The sequence below is a fragment of the Leptonotus elevatus genome, chromosome 8 (assembly GCF_054856555.1).
Source record: "Leptonotus elevatus isolate MCC_2025b chromosome 8, RoL_Lele_1.0, whole genome shotgun sequence".
Taxonomy (NCBI): Eukaryota; Metazoa; Chordata; class Actinopteri; order Syngnathiformes; family Syngnathidae; genus Leptonotus; species Leptonotus elevatus.
Window position 1 is genome coordinate 11,892,167 of NC_141246.1, and position 20,059 is coordinate 11,912,225.

Consider the following 20,059-nt stretch of genomic DNA (forward strand, 5'->3'; position numbering starts at 1 on the left):
TTTTTTTTTTTGAGAAACAGTAAGCAGAAATTAAGTTTACTGTCGTTCTCAAAGGATACAGATCCACATTGTTCTGCCAATCGTTTAAAGAGTGCTTGGTTGTGGATTCACAAGCAGGAATCACAAATAACAAAACAATGTGACTCTCAGCTCAACTCACCTTTATTTGAATTTCTGAATGTTGGCAGTTCTGTTTCAGTTATATGCCTTATTAGTACTTCACAATTATCTGTTAGGCATTTACTTACCCATTCAGTTGTGTCTAGTATTTGTTTAATGAACCTAATTTTCATTTGTGCTAATATGGCTGAAACAAGCCCCACAATGAATCGGTCTTCCCTCCCTTTAGGGACATCTAAGCCCCCTCAACGTATTTGGTAAATCTGGCCTTTAATTGAGTTTTACAATATCCCTTGCGGATGGCTATGATCCACTTTTTTGCCATGGAAATAATCACATTCAACAAGCGGAGATGTGTCCACGAAATGAACTCCATTCTTAAGGACAGCGAGCGAGCAGGGTAATTAGGATGCAAAGTTTCACCCCTCAATCTCTGTTAGGAAAAATATCAACTACCTGACAGGCGAGATTGCAAAGAGGATGTCAGGTGTCTGCTTGATTGACGGCCGGCCTCTGGCTGCTTCCTCGCAAAACCCACGCAACAGCACCTGCAGAAAAATAACTCGATAACAAATGCAATCGTGCGTTGATAAAAGAGGTATCCCTTGTGATAGCGGCCAACGGCAAGTTAAGATTTGTTTGAGGGAAATACGTATTGTCATCCACCCTTAGACGTTAAAAATAGATATATGCCTCTCTGAGCTTTCTCCAAAAAACAAACAACAAAAAAGTAGATATATACCTAAAAGTTGTTCTTTCAGTCTTTTGGGCAGGTCAAAGCCCCCAGTTCGATCTACTTTACATTTCAAATGGTCACATATGATGTGACATGTGATACGAACCACACACAACATTTACAACCGCACAAGTGTCAACACCGCACAAGTGTCAATACATAAACAATTCGAATACAAATGTTGACTTATATTTTTAGTTGGCCTGGACTGAATCTTACTTTCTGTAATTTGAATGAGAGTAATCTCCGTGTTATTGACCTTTAACATTTTATACACATATTATGTACCATATTTCAACAATATTCAATGATATGTTCTTGTGCTGCAATTTAGATTCCCATCAGTTTTGGAATGTGTTTTTTTTGGCAGACGTGGATGAAGTATGCAGTGATACACGCATATTATTTGCCGATTTTGTTTTGGGAACTTATCCTCCAGTATTTGTTGAAATAAACAGTTACTATGTAACTATGGTTCGATCAGTTCCGAATGACCGCCAGAGCGTCCTGTCAACCCGTGAGACGATTCTGAAGAAAATGAACATCTGGTTACATTAAAACTCATAGGGTCTTCCAGGGGTCACAGGTCACAGACTATTTTAGTATGTCTAACTCAAACTGTGCTCGACTGCAACAAGCAAAGCCGCGACGTCACCGCGTTGAAAGCCATCTCAGCTCAGCCGTCGACACCAATTCAATGTGGCATTTTTTGACGAATCCGAGTCATTCTCGCAACTTATACTCACGGAAGGTCCATCAATCTGTGACTGGCGACGCCCCTTTGCTGACAGATGAGACGCGACAGACGAGGTGCCGTATGTAAGTCTTCTCCCGCTGTATGAAAGCCGGAAGCCTGTCTGTCAGGTGAGGTTAAATCCTTTACGTTTAAATAAATTATAATGGATACATAATTGACTCTGGATGAAAGATTGACATCCATAGGAAGCGATCTGGCGTCTCACTTGGTAGTAACTAATGGGTGCGAGTGACGGCCTGTCAATGTGGTGACGTCACATCCGTCCTCAACATGGCGACGAGCATTAAAATTAACCAGCGGAATTAATAAAAGACTAGACCAAAAAATGGGAAACACCAGATATTTATCAAACGTTACATTACATGCTCCGTTTCCCACAAAATGGAACTCCGGAGGAACACTTTAAGCACCGCCTCCGGCGGTCAGCAGTGATGAAATAGAGATCTCCAAATGTAACGGTTTTGTGTATTTTATATTAGCTTCTTTTATGTAAAGAAATAGTCATTTCTTTGTTTGTTTGATAGTCTCTCGCAGTGTAAATTCCTATGTCGGCCTTAGGGCCTATGTGACGTAACCTATGTCGATTTAACTCCAGACGTCACCTGACTCGTGTTGGTTACACCTTCTGGCAGGAGAAGCAGCAGCAAAAAAGGATGTCCATCAGATTTGACTGCACGTTTTAATCACATTGATATTGAACAACAACACCCAAAACGTAATGTTATACACATAACTAACCTGTATAATGTGCCCAACGTGCTTTTAACATTAATCGAGTCATTCATAATGAAATGCAAGATTCCAGATCTACAGCATTCGGATATATACACAAGTACCTCATTAATTTTCCGTCATCCTACTTGTGAGCATCTTTAGAAGTCTTCAAAAGACTGGAGGGGTACAAATGGACATGGATGACATCTGGATTCGTAATGAACCTTCATCTTTGGTCTCTCACTTGCAGGATAAGTGTTCCTTCATGTAACTCTAGCTAGCATTAGCATTTGTCAACAGGAAGAGTATCATGGTTTTTCTATCCCTTCTTCGATATGCACTTGTTTTTTACTTTGGATCTTGTCAACTGGCCTCGTTGTCATCTCAGAACTACAGCCATGACCAGATGGTAATTAGCAGGGCTGGACTGGAAAAAAAAAAATCAGCCCTTGCATTTTTGGCTTAGACAGACCCATCAGAATTAGCGGCGCGCAAGTGACTAGTGATTTATGTATTTATGTTCCCCGGGGTATAGTTGCATTTTATAAAGTGTTAAATTGGTTATGGTTGGTAGTGGTTTAAGTGGTGAAATGGTCATGTTTACTGTGACGATTACATGCAGCAGTGCAATCAAATATATGTACTGTAAGCTAACAATATTTTGCCCATCTTTAAGTCTGAGGTCTGATGATGGTCCGGATCAGGCTTCCTCACTCCTGGCCCTCGGGGGCCAAAGTCCGACAGGTTTCCGACGCTTCCGTCCTCCACCACAGCTGATTAATTTAATCAGCTCATCAGCAAGCTCTGATAATGATCCTGATCTTTACAATCAGCTGTGTTTGAGTACGAAAACATCTAAAACCTGCAGGACTCCTGCCCTCAAGGACCAGGAGTGAGGAAGCCCGGTCTGGATGGACAACTCCGTGTCGTCAAACCTAAAATGTATGCAAAATCTGCAGAGGCCCCAAAGGAAGCTGCTTTTCATCCTGACAACCGTATTTGTTGTTTTGCTGTGTCTTCGCACGTCCTGTTGCTTGATTATGCAGACCAGCATGCAGCAGGACACAAACTCCACATCCAACTGCACCGCACGATTCGCACAAACGCTTCCTCGCGCAGATGTTGTATATACACAAACACACGTGTTGAATATGCAGACACATGTAACAAGAAGAGAGGGAGACTGTTAATTAACTCAAGCTCGTTAATTCTCTTTGAACCGACTGGTGAGGAGGTTTACACACTAATTACCTTGATGACGGAGGCAACCTGTGCATGCACACACACACACATGCGAATCCTCACATTAAAGACATAACACATCTTGTGGGCGTTGAAAGACGCTTGCATGCCTTTAAGGCGCGCTTACATAAATGTGTGAAGTCTAGCTCGTAAGCATATGTGTACACACACGCACACTCACACACACACATGCATACAGACTATTAGCGTAAATGGCATCACGCGCTCCCTGTTATATGGAAGAGGATTAGGGCCAGTGAAGAAAGAAAAAAAGGTTGGCAGGATTCTCACTTTATTCTCAGAATTCTCACTATCAAGTCAGAATTCTGAGATTAAAGTGAGAATTCTCACTTTAAAGCCAGAATCTGAGATTAAAGTCAGAATTCTGACTTTATTAGTGCAACTATTAGACTATTCTAAAGAATAAAATCAGAAATCTCACTTGAATTCTCACTTTGAAGTGAGAATTCTGACTTTATTCTTTAAAGTCAGAATTCTCACTTTAAAGTCAGAATCTGAGATTAAAGTCAGAATTCTGACTTTATTAGTGCAACTATTAGGCTATTCTAAAAAATAAAGTCAGAAATCTCACTTGAATTCTCACTTTGAAGTGAGAATTCTGACTTTATTCTTTAAAGTCAGAATTCTCACTTTAAAGTGAGAAATCTCATTTTATTCTCAGAATTGCTCAAATTCACACTTTAGTGAGAAATCTCACTTTATTCTCAGAATTGTCAGAATTCTTACTTTAATCTCAGAATTCTGTCTTTTAAGTGAGTATGCTGACTTTAAGGTCAGAATTCTGAGATTAAAGTCAGAATTCTCACTTTATAGTCAGAATCTGAGATATAACTCAAAATTCTCACTTTATTAGTGCAACTATTTAGGGTATTCTAAAGAATAAAGTCAGAAATCTCACTTGAATTCTCACTTTGAAGTGAGAATTCTCTGACTTTATTCTTTAAAGTCAGAATTCTCACTTTAAAGTGAGAAATCTCATTTTATTCTCAGAATTGCTCAAATTCACACTTTAGTATGAAATCTCACTTTATTCTCAGAATTGTCAGAATTCTTACTTTAATCTCAGAATTCTGACTTTGAAGTCAGAATTCTCACTTTAAAGTCAGAATTCTCACTTTAAAGTCAGAATTCTGAGAATAGAGTGAGAATCCTGCCAACCTTTTTCTTCTCGCTTCACTGGCCCTAATCTTCTTCCGTACTGTTAAATTATTTATTTTAAGATAAAAAAATAAAAAATAAAACATATGCAAGATGCGTTCATGACCACCATATGCTTCTGTTTGACACACAAGCACTAAAGTGTCTAGATTCCTATTGCATATATTTGCACAGTGAAACTGAATTACACTCCCACATTATACACACTGGCCAACACACACACACAGCACAGTGGAGTGGAGCTCCCATGTCACCATTGAACTCTAATGGCCTGTGTAAGATGAACGGGAAGGGGTTTTTAATGTCCTCTGTCAAACTCAATTAATATTCCATCAGGCGTGAATTCATAGGCAAGGCTGCACCATTGTCACCATTCATTTGTGTGTGTGGTCTTAGGCGTAATGCAGACACAAGTAAAGCTGAAGAGCATCTACAATAGCACCCTGGGGCCAAACAATTCTAATTTCAATCAGCAAAAAGTTGTACACATTCATAGATACCCTCTCCTAGGGCTTAGTATTAGTAGAAAAAGCAACGCCACTTGATTTTCGAGCCGGCGCAAGCCTCCTTCGGGAATTTGGCAGACTGCTATGCGCCATGATGTGAGCATTTTAGTGCCAGGGTGGAAGGTGATCTCCAAGTGTCCACTTCACAGATCTGTGATCCCCCTACCCAACTTAATATCATCCGCACGTGGGGAGCTTTTTGCAATTCCTTATCAATGTGTGTCTTTGACCTGTCGCAGGAGAGAAGCAAATCGGTTTCTTCTTCTGCCATGTCAAGGACTTGTGCATCTAAAAGGAATGAGAGGAGTTGCTTCGATTGATGGTGAATCCTGTCGACTGTGTTCATGCCCACAACAGCGCAGAACACATTTTAGCAATGAGCGACGCTGCATCGGCTTGCAGAGGTCTGCAATACCAAAACTTGGTCGAGCTCGCCTCAATACAGAGAGCCCTTAGACTGACCTCAACAAGATTCATGACCCAAAAACAACATTTTGTTCAGCCATATGTTGGCAGGACACTTCCTGGTTAACAGTGATTGACAACGGCTGATTTGTGCAGCATGATTCAAACAACAGAAAATAAAACCTTAGAACAAAATGAAAACGCATCAGTCATAACATGACAATTTTTATTTTGAGGGCAGCAGAGTGGAGATTGTGGAATGTAATACTGCAAAGTCCAAAGCTGAAGGATGGAGACACTGCAAGTCAATGTCATCTACAGAGAACTACGATAGGGACTAAGCAAGCCTTGCTGCTACAAGTAACAGCAAATTCTGCAAGTAATTGATGCTCATCCAAAAGGTTTATAATTGCCTGTATATGCGATGGTGGAAAATGTTATGGCTGAACAAAATGAAGCTCCTCCTCTCACTTTAACATCGTCGCTCATCTTCAAGATTCCACAAAGCAATATTTTTGTATTAAATATGGCTTTAGTCCAGGGATGGGCAACTTAGCATTTAAGTTGGAGGGGGCCACAATTTTTAATCAGTACTCCTATGGGGGGCCAAATAGGACTATGCGCTTCCTAACCAACTGTATGATAAAAATGCTATTTTTGTTCTATTTGTACGGACAAAATATGTGATTATGCGTAAAATATGTGCGCTTAATATATTTCATTTTTCATTATACTTTTCTCAATGCATGAGGATAAGCAATTAAGGTGATGGATGGATGGATGGATGGATGGATGGATGATGGATGGATGGATGGATGGATAAAATCTTAATTAACCCAACAACAACAAATTAACCACACACTGTGATTTTTTTTCTAGTGCAAATGACTCTCTTTCACAAAAAAATACCATTCAAGGACTGCACAAACCAACATTAAGTGCAAGAACAATTTTTTTTTCAATTTATTCATTCAATATTTTCATATTATTGAGGTACTATGTTTGTCCTTCATATCATCCCAAATCTGCAAAAAAATTATTAGGGCTACTCATGTCGTGGTAAAGACCATGTGTAAGCGCTACTATGCCAAATATGCCATCTAGTGGTGAATTGTGATATTACAACTTAAAACTACATTAGAGCCCTGCAAATTTGCATATTTGCTGATTTAAATTTAAATTTTTGGTTTTGGTTTCATTTTTCATCCATGCATCCATTATCTGAACTGCTTATCCACATGAGGGTTGCGGGTTGTGAATATGTTTAATATTTTGGTTCGATTCCCTGATTTTTTTATGATTTGTTTTCCCCATTTAGCCCGTTTTTCATGGAAAAAAAGATGTTTAATTTTTATCAGCGTTTTTTGCAGAAGTTTTTGTGTTTGTAAAAGACAGTTTCCTCCCAATTTTTTACATTTTTTTTTTAAGTGTATTTTTAGGGGGTGGGGGACATATTATCAAGGGGCCACTCAGAGCGTGGTCTGGCGGGCCACCAGTTGCCCATCCCTGCTTTAGCCTGAGGACAAAAACAGCAAAAACAGAGTTTTCCAATAAATAACAGAAGATTTGTTCCCAAAACTCTTACTCCACCAAGATACAATTTGTTATTCATTCAACCCACCCAAAATTTAGTAGGAAAGATGCGAGCATAATTCTGATAAACCATGATGGAAATACATCATCTCTTTAGTAAAGGTAAGTCATTGGCATTTTAATGAGCAAAGTCAAAGGAGTAGTTTTAAAAACACCACTTTGACATCAAATTATTGACTTGAAGTTTAAAGTCTAATTAAAAAAAAATTATTAAAAAAAAAAAACAGTTGAGACTTGATGAAAAGCAAAAGCATGAAGGTCAAAACACATTCAGCTTGGACACTAATTGAATTTAACGAGTGAAATATTTGCTGAAGACTCATGTAGATTTTGTATTTATTTATTTATATTTGTCCAAGGATGAGAGCTAGCAAGGCGGGAAGGGTGAAGGAGTTATGGTCAATAAAGCCGGCCGTAGGGAATGAGAGGGAGACTCATAACGAGGTCAAGGACACATTATTGATCGGCACATCATAAAGCTGACTAGTCTCGAGAAGAAGTGGAGGAAGGGAGATTCTAAAGATGGTGGTCCAAAGAGAGGAGGGAGACTTACTGTTGTGAGAAGCAGAGTTGACTGCATTCAGAAGGATGGCTGGGGGAGGAGTTTCATTGGCCAGCTAGAATGGAGTGGAGGGGAAATAAAATTAGCAGAGTGAAAGAATGAAAAAGGGCACCTCAGACCAGCAAGGGGACCAGAGGGAAATTGAATTACATTGAATTATGGCTGAACTGATGAAATCTGTAGCGGAACAGACAGACACACACGCGCGCGCACGAGCGCACACAATTCAGGCACCTAGAGATCATTAATTAAATAAAACTAAAATTGCACATTTTTCAAGTTGTAAATCTCAACTCAGCAGCAAAAGTACTTGTATCTTCTAGTCCCATTCATCATTTTCGGTGCTGTCCTTGATGAATTAAAGACAATTATTATCATCAAATATGTTATTAATTACCTCAAAAGGTTTAATGTAATTGTGATTGTCAAATTCTAATTATAGTGGAGGCAGTGTTTTGCATGAGATTTTAACATCTCAAGTGTAATTTTTCCGTTGCTGTTTGTAAACACAACATTCAAAACGGAGGTAGCAGCCAATCAGGAACGAGCGTGAAACCATGAGCCCACCAATCAGGAGCAGGCCTTCGCACAGCCAAATTTGTATATGCCACTGATGGTAGCTTGCCTCCGTGGCTTGGCTGGAAGGAAACCTTGAGTCTCCGCCAATAAATGTCCCGGACAGGCCAAAACAAATCCTTTAACTTTGATTATTTTGATACGGCTAGCACTTGGGAGTAGGCAAGAGGCGATTACCGGTTTGACGGTTTACCGTGGTTTAAAAAAGTCAAGTTTTTTTTTTTTAGGGGACTTCTAAACAATGCACAAAAGCATTGGCTACTTGTATAGTTGAGTAAACAAGCCACCTCTCTTAAATCAGTCATCTCCAAAAATTCTCTCCTAGGCGATCAGAGGGGAGAGAAGGAGGAAGGAGGTTAGACAAAAGAGAAAGTAACACAAATGCCTTCTGATTGATGTACATCGACCTTAAAACTTTTTTTTTTGTTAAAGCTAATCCACATATACTTGTTATCCCAAAGGACAACATGAGTAGCCCATAGTTCTGTTCGCAAAATAGCTCACCAGTTATTTTTGAACATTGAACGTATAAATGCAATACAAAAATATAAAATAAAAGTCAAAGAAAGAAAATAAAACGGAAAATAATTCTTAGTAAAGTCAGAATTTACATGATTAAAGGGAGAAGTACAAGAATTTATCTAGTCCTAATTTATATCATGATAATATACTATTAGTTATTATATTTAATAATATATCAAAAAGAAGCAAATGAGGAAAAAAAAGGTGACACTGATTTACTAAGAAGAATTAAAACAGAAGAAGAATGTGAAGAATGACGAATAATCTGGCTTCCTCCCACATTCAAAAAAACATTAATGTTAGGTTCATTGAAAATTGACCTAAGGTGTGAGTGCAAGCATAAATGGATTATTCGTCTATTCAGTGCGTGCCTTTTGATTGGCTGACAACCAGGCTAGTGTCAAAGTCAGCTCAGATATTGAACTCCATATTGTACAGCAATATGCTCGCTTCATTTGAGAGTTTCTGCTTAATTCCCAAAGGGCATGCAGTTCTCAAACAACCGAAGAAAATGTCAGCGTGAGAGGCTCCTCCTTGGCTCAAGCTGCCCTTCAGTTTCATTTAGAATCTGCAATATTCTTGAAACTATTTTTTCGACTCTTTCCATGTTTTTCATTCCACCTGCGACCATAACCAGATGTGACAAACTGTTTTCTTTATCTAATGTATTTGCTTTAAGCCAGGAGTGGAGAAGGTAATATGGCTGAGGAAATTAACCTGTGCTCAGTTGCCATAGTTACACACTCTGGAGTCTAAACTTGGATGTTTTTCAGGCAACCAACGTATGACTTGGGTACACAGTAAAAGGGCATCGGGGTCCCGAGTTTTCATTTTGTCATGAGAGGAAAACAGTTCGATGTCAGTTCCTGATCAATCATTAGTGACGTCAATGGCACCAACATCAGAAAAACAAACCTGGCGACTCAAACCCCCCAACTAAGACCAGCAATTATTACTAATGTAATGTTTTACTAATATAACAAAGGTAATTGTTTAAGAGTTCTGAGTTTACATTTGCCCTTATACAGTCATGTTTCCCAGATGAACGGCTTTCATCTCAAACCAAGATTGGGACCGTCTACTTAATTAATTTCGCTGTCTTTTACTCTTTCATGTTTATTAGGTGAGATGTTGAAATATTCCTTCTATGTCTGGAAGAAAAGAAAAAGACTTTTATCCCAGCTGTCCGTCACATTTCCCTCCAGATTATCCCAAGGCGACATTGTATCGAGTCGAATTTTTGCCCGCCCTAATCTGTATTTTTTTTCCTTCCTTTTTCTTCCTCCCCTGCACACGCCGCGTTTCAAAGCTGATGGAAATTGAAAGGGTTGTAATGTTGAGGCGTTCAGGTAAACGGGTTTGAGAAGAGCTATGAGCTGTGTGCTCTAGAAATTGGCTTCTGGGTGCCGAGTGATCCCTCAGGGCCACAAGGAGTCATTTAACACTCTGTGATGTACGCTTCTTCGACTGCGTTCGCTACACGGAGGTGATTTGTGTGTTGGAAATCACAGCAGGTGTGATTGAGGGAAGGATGCGGATTTACTGATTCATCCTTTACCCCGGAGTTTTGTCTGTACTGTACAGCCCATTGTTGTACTTATCCAACTTACAAAAGATTTTATTTTAAAGTTTTTTTTTTGTTCTTGTTCTTTTCTCTCTTTTTTATGGTATTAAAAGCTATACAAATGTAACTGCTCGTCACAGGATGTTTCAAGTTCAGCCTGAGTGCTAAAGAAGGCCTTTGGCACACTTAACAGTATGTAAATAAATTGTACCCAGCTAAGAAATGTTTGATATGGTAAAAATAAAAAAAATGCTTAAAGCTACTCACACACAAACACATACTGAAGTTCAACTTTAGGGGAGATTTGAAAGGTCAAAGATGACCAAATAAACACAAATTAAGCCATAATAAAAAAAAAAAATCAGGGGTCCACTTCTCAAAAAATACTTCTCTAACAATATCAATCAAAATGAACCATTATTAGATGCAGTGGTATGTTCATTGTTTGCCTATATTTAAATTTTGACCTTTATTGAAACATGTTTCAAAAGTTCAAAATTAAATTTTGTATTCAAAGCTTTTCATTCGGTGTCAATCAGTTCTACTCTGATCAACAATGTGATAGCAATATTTCATATAAGGTGAAGTTCATTGTTGTTGTTGTTTTTTTGCAGTGGACATTTAAGTGTGCGTGGTGACGGGCGGATTTACGTTAAATTCCTCTCTTCACTTCTTGCCCACACATTTGAACAGGAAATGCAAATTCAGCTATTTTAATGATGCAATCATTGATAGTCAATGTATTGAAGAAAATTAAACCATAGAACTAAAAATTGGGTTTTTTTTTTGTTTTGTTTTTTTAACTCTTACATGCAGAAAACAGCCAGCAAGGGTCGGCACTGCCTCACTTGGCTCCCCTGACTGCACGTCCCTAAATTGTACTTACTCTTGTGTCCAGCAAATGTACTAAATCCAAGTTTGTTTTTAAAGTACGGTACTGTAAATTCCCCAGCTGCTGCAGCAATGACAAATTCCAAATAATGAATAATTGCTTCAGGGCAGGCCAAAAGGTTTGTAAACATCAGCTATTGCCCAACAGTTTTAATCTAAACAGGATTACTCCTAAAGTTTGAAAAGCCGCCATGATTGGTAGATGACATTATCCTGCATTGTATCAACCGTGCACATAAACACCATCGCATAATCTCAATATGTCTTTGCTTCACTGCTATACCTAATCCCCAGATTGAGAATCTCAGATTAGGAGTCTCCCTGATGATTAATCCCATATTGTTTGTGTTTTGTGTGTGCGCTTGCCCCACAGGGGACCCTTCGCCGGGTGACCTTCTCAGTGGTAAGCCAGGCCCAGGATGCCAGTTGCTATGACAGCGGCCTGGAGGACTCGGAGACCCCCAGCAGCAAGAGTTCATCGGGGCCGCGTTTGGGAGCCCTGCCGCTGCCCGAGGAGGGTTACGAGCGCACCACGCCCGAGGGCAGTGTGGGGGAGGAGGAGCATGTGGAAAATGGTCAGTGGGCATCCACATGCACTTGCACACATGCAAAATTGGTCGAATGAGGTGAAAGCAACAGAATGTCCACACAGTTAAAATGGGATGTCAATGGTTGTGCCATAGAAAGAATATCGTTTTTGACCTCATTCACGAGAAGAAGCTAAATCTACTGCTATGCACAGTATGTTCTGTTTCTCAAGGCTTCGCATACCTCATGAAGGACTTCTTTTTATTTTTCATTGAAGCACTTTTTTTTTTTACCCTTGGCTGGCATCAAATACATGGAGTAGAAGTCCTCTTTGTATTTACTGTGCATACAGCTCATATTCTCTCATGTGTGTTATTTTATTTCATTTCAAGCTTTTTATGTTTGACAGTAGGTAAAATCTTATGTTTTGACAGAAACTTCTAGTTCTTTGTCAAATCAAGTCACCACCAAGGTCACAGAAAGACAAAACTTTTCATTCTCATCTTTCCCCTGCACAGCATATGGACATGACAGAGATTGAAGAACTTTGGTAATGCATGAAGGTCACTGTGACCTTAGATCCTTTTAGGACTGTGCATGCGGTTTAATGCTGCTTTCACACAGACAGGAGAATTTGGGAGATTTTTTTTTCTCTTTTTCATGCTAGGGGAGTTTAATAACTTTTCGCCACAGTGAGATGAAAAGGGGGATTTAGAATGGAGACATTATTATGCTTGTTTAGGCTCTACCTAGAAGCACTTTGAGAAGGGAGAGCCTACTGAAAGAAATATTTCTTTTTTTTGTTTTATTTCATTTCAATATTATTATCAAAAATAAACTTTTGAGTGAAGTGAGCTTTTATTTGTTGAATGGGTTATTTTTGATGAAAATAACACAAATAATATGCTGTAAGATATTGTGTTAAGAGATTTTCCATCCATCAACTTTCTATTCCAATTGTCCTCATTAGCATCATAGAGCAACTGGAACCAGTCATTAATATTTTTGGGTGGCTGTAAGTAGACTAAACCAGCTGGAAGCAGGTCAAAGTTGTGGTGCAGGTGGTGTAACCTGGGTTTTAGTGGATATGATCGAGGCGCAGGCAAAAATATTCTGAGCTACGCGTACGTGTGTTGCGGATGTCATTGTATTTCATTCATAATACGGCAACAGCACGCATCAAATGCCATGATTCTTAGTAGAAATCAATTCATTCATTTATTATTCCCGATTTACAGTAATTGAAAACCATATTAGTATTGATCCAAACGTGACTGCTATACATAGATAGTAATGCTAACCTTGTCATGGGATCTGAGGGGGGGATTCACTAACCTCTTGAACCAGCACTCACGGGATATTAAAGGGTTGATACGCAAGATAATATATTCCTTGCATGTCATTAAATTCAAATTTGTCATCCTAACTTTTTAATAACGCTCATTTGTCTCCTTAATGGTTTCAGTTTCAAACCGACCTTTCACCTTTGAAGCTGTAACGCTGAGCCCAACAGTTTTAACTTTGCTCTTTTTTCTGCTTTCTTTTCTTTTTTGTCTTCCTAAGTGAATATGTGATTAAAACGGTATCTTGACTTACAAGTTGAATTGGTTGAGTGATCAATCTGGTAACACAATTTAGTACATCAAATCATTTTTTAAATGAATTGAAAAGCCATTAATTGTCACGTGAGGTGCGGAGTTAGGGCCCAATGGAAATTGGGAAACAGAGGGTCTTTATAAACAAAAACACAAAGTAACAACCGAGAGCAGGGCTGGATTCAGATTGCCTCAAAGAAAACACTTGACAGAGAAATCTTGATTGAGAAACCTCAATGGACAGAGCAGAGCTGGATTCATAGAAGCAACCTCAAACACATGGGGGAAAAGCCTGCATGGAAGAAAGCTTGAATGGAGTAGAGATAGGAAGCCTTGACATGCTGAGAGAAACCTCGGCTACGGAACCTGGGAGAACTGACAACAGATTCCTTCTGTCATTCTCGCTAGGGCAATGCACAATTCTAGATTACAGAATAAAGGCCTATACGGCAAGACCATAGCAACTGCGAGGCAACTGACAACTTCATCATCACAAGGGACATAGCAACTGCATGACAACTGACAACTTCATCACAAGGGACATGGCAACTGCATAGCAACTGACCGTTTCATGACAAGGGGCATAGCAACTTACAATGTAATCGCAGGGGATATAGCAACTGGATGGTAACTGACAACTTCACTACAAATTGCATAACAACTGCATATCAACTGTCAACTTCTTCATCACAAGGGACATAACAACTGCATCCCAACTGACAACTTCTACATCACAAGGGGCACAGCGACTGCATAGCAGCTGACAACTTCTACATGACAAGGGGCATAGCAACTGCATAACTGACAACATATTCATTACCATCACAAGCGGCATATGCAGGACCGTAACAATTCAATGACCCCATAATCAACTCAAAACACAGTAATAACAAATCTGGTCAGTAAAATAGAAATACTAAAACTTAATCAAAGAGAATGTAAAAATAATTTAAGGGGTTTCTATTAAAGCAAAAAAAAAAAGGAAGCCCAATCGACAACTCGTAATCTGAAAAAAAAGATGTAGCTTGGGGCACTTGTAAGTCAAGATACCAATAGACCTTCATGTTTTTTTTCTAAGTGGCTTTTTCTTGTGCGTTCAGATGCCAGACAGCTACCAGATGTGGCTCTAACTGGAAAATGTACGCAGGAGTGTGATGAGTTTGGCCACTCTGACACGTGCTGGATGCCCGTCCGCCCGTCCCCTCGCCAGCGCCAACGCCACGGCAGCGACCCCCCGCGGCTCTCCACTTTCGCCCCCGGTGACGACAACAACAATCTACGCAGAAACGACCACGAGAGCGACAGCGAGAGCGCAGGCAGTGCCGGGAGCTCGGAACCAGGTGTGGTCATGGCAGGAGAAGGTCAGAGGTTACCACTAGTCAACGGTGATCCTCTGGGCACCCTGGGAAGAGCCAACAAGAACATGGGTGACCACAATCGGAACCTTCTCAACCGGAAGATGACCTCGGCGTCGTACGACACCTTCAGCAGCGCTGGTTTCGGGAGGCGCCAGCAAGATGAGGAAGGAGGAGAAGGAGGCCAGAACCCAGGGGAGGTCATACCGCTGACCCGGACTGGAGGGGACTACAAGACCTCATCCTGCCTCACGTTGTCACGCCGTGAAGTCTACCTGTGACCTCCTCCCCGTGCAGCAATCACTCCGGCGGCCCGTCGCCACATCCCGAGGACTAATGTTGATTGGTTTTCCGAAAGTTGTACATGCATTTGAAACTTCAGGATTCTAATATTTATAGGCACTAAAACTTCAGCGAGTGATGGATCAACTATTTTGAGAGCTCTTGCCAGGAGTACTTCCCTTTCAAAAAGAAACAAAACAAGAAAAAAAAAAACATGTGGAGGTTGCCTGCGGGCAATGATTCTATTACGTCCATGTGGGGGAGGAAGACTTCATCTCTTCTTCTTCTTCTTCTTTTTTTTTTTTTTACCTGAACCTGATGCATGCCTGACCTTCTGCCACTGAGGCAACTGTGTGGAGAATAGAGCGTGTGGAAGAGAGAGAGAGAGACTGAGTAAATCACAACGCCATAAAAGCTTCAGTATAAAATAAAACTTTTAAGACTCCATCGTCAAACATTCAGTCACGTGCAGTCAGAATACGTAAGTACAACAAAACAAAAAACTCGAGCATTTCGGTTCCGTTTCCGCATTTCTTAGTGCCACACTGGAAAAACTGTCAAATGTGAATGTTCGATTATGCCTCTTAATAATTAGGGGTGACTTGAGCTAGGCTGTTGTGTCGCTGTGACCTATCTGGGTCATGGCACCAATTGTAAATCTCTGAAGAGAACTTTTACTGGTTGTTTTACCTTTAATGCTGGTCACAGCAACACAACAGCAGAGCTCAAGTCACCTATTTATTAAGAGGCCAAATGTAACAAAAAGGAAAAAAAAAGTTGTTGGATACAAACATAATGTTATGAGAAAAATATCATCTTGTTACAATAAAACAAGCAAGGGGGAAAACAAGTCATGGTTAAGTTGGTTAAGAATAAGCATGTGATGTTAAGAGCGAAAAGTGAAAAAATATAGCAACGGTACAAGAATAAAGTCATAATTTTCTGACAGCAATGTTGTAAATTTCCAAGAACAAACTCATCATCCAACGAAGAAAAAATGAAGAACATAAACATAACAGTCTAAGATCAATATCCCTTCTCTGTAGAGGCCAGCTCTGTATTAATCACATACTATTAAATAGCTAAATAAAAAAAGATTTCCAGCTAATGATTATACAAGCTTAACTAATTAAGTGATTTCAGTGAGGTTAGTTATTTTCTCGGAACAGGCAGTCATTCACACAATCGCATTGGCAGAAAATTACCTTTTTTGTTACGTTATCACTTCGTTCTAATGGGAATTCCTGTTTCTCCATATTACAACATATTAGAGAGATAGACTAATGTGTCTTTTCAGGGCCGATACCAATTATTACTAGTCAAGGAGGCAGATAACCGATATTTGGAGATGATTCATATTCACAAAAAGGGAAATTATTGCCGTTCAATTTTTTGAAAATGCAAACTCCAGCTCTAACTTTGTTGAAATGTCTTTAAGCATATGTTTAATGAACACCTTTTCAGATTTGCTTGTTTTTTTTTGTTTTGTTTTGTTTTGTCCCTTGAAAGTCAGAATTCTCACTTTAAATTTTTTGGGGAGAATATAGTGAAAATCCTGGACTAAAAGTGATAATTCTCGATGAGAAAAGTATAGAAACTATGTGGTGAGGGGTTTTAGAGCCTTAAAACATTTATAATAAATTCAAAACATAAAGCTAACTACTTCGCGTTTTGCGGATTTCATTTATCTATCGGTATCTTTTTGGAACCTAACCCCAGCGTAAAACGAGGGAACACTGTATCTAAAATGCTAAATTTTAACTTATCTTTGTTTTAACTCAAACAAAAAAAAAGTGCAGAGAGTTCCCAGCATTGGCAACATCTCTTAAAAAAAGGTTACTGAAAATTTAATAATTTAAAATGAATTTATTATCGGCAGATATTGATTGTCAAGATGCTGACTATCGGCACTGATAATTGCCTTACAGACTTGATTCCCATAATATTTTGATTTTATTCTTCTTAAGTCTAATTTTTTAGTGTGGCCCTAATACTGCGTTGTTTGATTTGTAACTGTTAATCACAACACATACTAGTTAATATAAAGGTAGAAATACATGAAAATATTTTCACGAGTACCTCATTCTTAAAGCTTGGAGACATTTTTTGTACCCTGATGGATACAAATGGACTATAACTGTACTTAACTTCTGACACTGTACCAATGAACAAGTGTACAGTTACATCAGAAATATTATTGACGATCTTAATGATCTTTAATGCAAGTTCGCCTTCATTTGTATTAACAGACTGCAATGATGTGAATTTTCCTTTTTTATGATACAATGTAACCACTCCGAACACAGAGCATCAATAGTATCACAGCGTGTTTGACAAATTGCCTTCGCATCCGGCCTGCGTGTATATAAAGTATGTGTGCGTTAGAGAACAAAGCGGCATTCTATGCTCACCTACATGACCTGTGACCCCCGCGCGACATGACAGGCATGTGAAGATAAACCCAATACATTCAGCGACATTGTAACATAAAGACAACGGGCATTCGCTTTCATGCAGAAACGAGCACACTATCATTAGGAGGATGTGCCATTTGACACTTTGCCTGATCCCCTCCTGCCAATATTTAAACATGAAACATAGTCAAATCACATCCTGCTCCATGTAAGGGAATTCCATCTACTGTATGTAACATTAGACAAAAGTGCAGATAAGAAATATTCAGCCTAGTGTAAAGTAGGACTCATAGGAAAAGGACTAAAAATAAAAGCTGACTCTGCATGAAAGATAATGCTAACTACTTCTTTACTCTTAAAAAAAAAAAGAAAACCACGAGCCTTTTTTGGATAACTATTTGGATACATCTGTATTATAAATGTGTGCTTACGAGGAAATGGAGATAACATCGGTGCACAAAACAACCTGAAATTCAGCACCTTTTTTTTTTTTTCTTTTTTAACCAAATGGTGCCAACCCGAGCCGAGCGTGCACGAACTCCCTCGTCCTACCCGCGGAGGAGCGACTGTGGATCGAGGCCAGCACATCTTAATTCCCATCATCAGAGCGTGGATAGGGATAATAGGGTTAGCACGTCCCTCTGGTCTTAATGAGTTCCTTTTCTGGCTCTTCTCCTCCTCCCTTGATCTACACATATCTTATTATGAACGTCTCAATATGTGAATGTAACCGGAAATTGTCGGCAAGCGTGTCTGTCTCCTCATTGTTCTGGGACCGCGGACCTTTCTGAGCTTGCGCCGCAGTTTTTCTAAGATTCCGATGGAGGATGAGAGTCTTGATATGGAACCGAAAGCAAGGAAATAACATCAAAGTTGGAATGGTGCATAATGACACTTTGTATACATGTAAATACTTTCACCTTAACAAATATGTGACAGACTATCCCTTCCTGGAGTTTTCTTTATTTCCTATTCTACTGAGCTTTGCCCCGGATGGACTGAGGATCAATCAATTTGACGTGGACACACGGATTGTTGGAAATGCTCACGTCTTATCGAATGACTTTCTCTTTTTTTTTGTTTTTTTGCCCCAACTCAGCTCTTCAAATTGCTGTTTTAAGGCAGTTTCATTACTGCGCCTTTCAATGAGGACTTACTGTAAATGAATCTGTGTGGGTGTGTATCTTTTTTTATATTATACTGCACGTTTAAACAAGTTTCACTACTGCAAAAACAAGCGGGGAGATGGACTAATGAGGACATTTTGTCAGATGGGACAGCGGACATTTGTCATCCCCCTTGTGCTGTTTCTCTTATAGCCATGTGCAGATGAAACTATACTGTAGAACACACTGAACTGGATACCGTAAAGGACAATGGCATGCTTAAGCTCTTCAAATCTGCATTTACAGTGAACAAAAAAATGAACAGGGGGAAGGATTTTTTTTTTATTATTATTATCATTTTTCTCTTCTTGGTTTTCTTTTCTTTCGCGGCTCACTGTTTTTTGCTGTTCCCTTCCTCTTCTTGACATAAGAACTAATTGCATTTGCTATGACGAGGATGAAAAGGAGCTTTCGGCACATGGTTTGGTATGAAGACGAATCCTGTAAAAGTTTGAATTTGACATTAAAAACGTCGAACACTCACACGTCTGCTCTTTGATGACTCTTTCACACACTCGCATGAGATTAACAACCATTTGGGCTCCCACGTTCACAAAGTAGCGAGTAATTATCAAATTCTCATTTGGCACGTGTTACATTGGAAGTGCTTAAAGGCCAAGGCAATTTGACAACCAGCATGACAGAATTAGGAAACTATTGGAAATAATGTTTCAACAAGCCTAAAGAAGCCAAATAGCCTACTTGAGGGCTGCAACTAGAGATTATTTCAGTAATAGATTAATCTGTCAATTTTTCTGATTAAAAGATGAATCACATAAAAAAGAATAATTCCTTCCCTTTTTTCAAAAACAGGACATTATTTGAAATGGACAGTGCACAAATATAAATTACTTATGATTCAGTTACTGTTTGGTCTCTCACGTGGGGAACATGGAAAAAAAATGTTAATCATTGTTTTCCAAAATAAAAGCAACTGTTTTATTTTGGTTCGAAACAAAGATGATCAGTCTGCTTTTAAGGAAAGCCACAGAAATCGGATAATAATTACTGTTGAGGAGCTGAAATTCCGAGCATTTGGACAATTTTTAATTAAAAACATGTATCTGAACATTTCATTGATTAATTATTGATTCATTTGATAATCAATTAGCTGTCAATTAATAAAATAAAATTATTATCTTGGATGAGCTGAAATCTCAAAATATTCTATAAAATTTTACATGAGCTTCATTACTGTCCACACACGTAAGCATCATCAGGAATCTTACAAAAGAAATTTGTTGAGCATTTAAAATTGTAACACCTTAATTAACATATATGGACAGGCTACTACTACATATTACTACAGACATGACATGTATGCTTTTCCTAATTCCTGGGGATGTTCAAAT

The 20,059-nt window shown here is 39.1% G+C and overlaps 1 protein-coding gene across 1 annotated transcript in view; it reads left to right on the top strand.

The window, feature by feature from the left end:
- Window positions 1-19,190, top strand: part of pcdh7a (protocadherin 7a) — a 57,144-nt gene extending 37,954 nt beyond the window's left edge. The window contains exons 5-6 of the mRNA XM_086082697.1: window positions 11,741-11,942; window positions 14,591-19,190. Of these exons, the coding sequence (XP_085938823.1) occupies window positions 11,741-11,942; window positions 14,591-15,126 (738 nt within the window). The 3' untranslated portion in view covers window positions 15,127-19,190. The remainder of the gene's footprint in view (window positions 1-11,740; window positions 11,943-14,590) is intronic.
- Window positions 19,191-20,059: the final 869 nt, after the last annotated feature.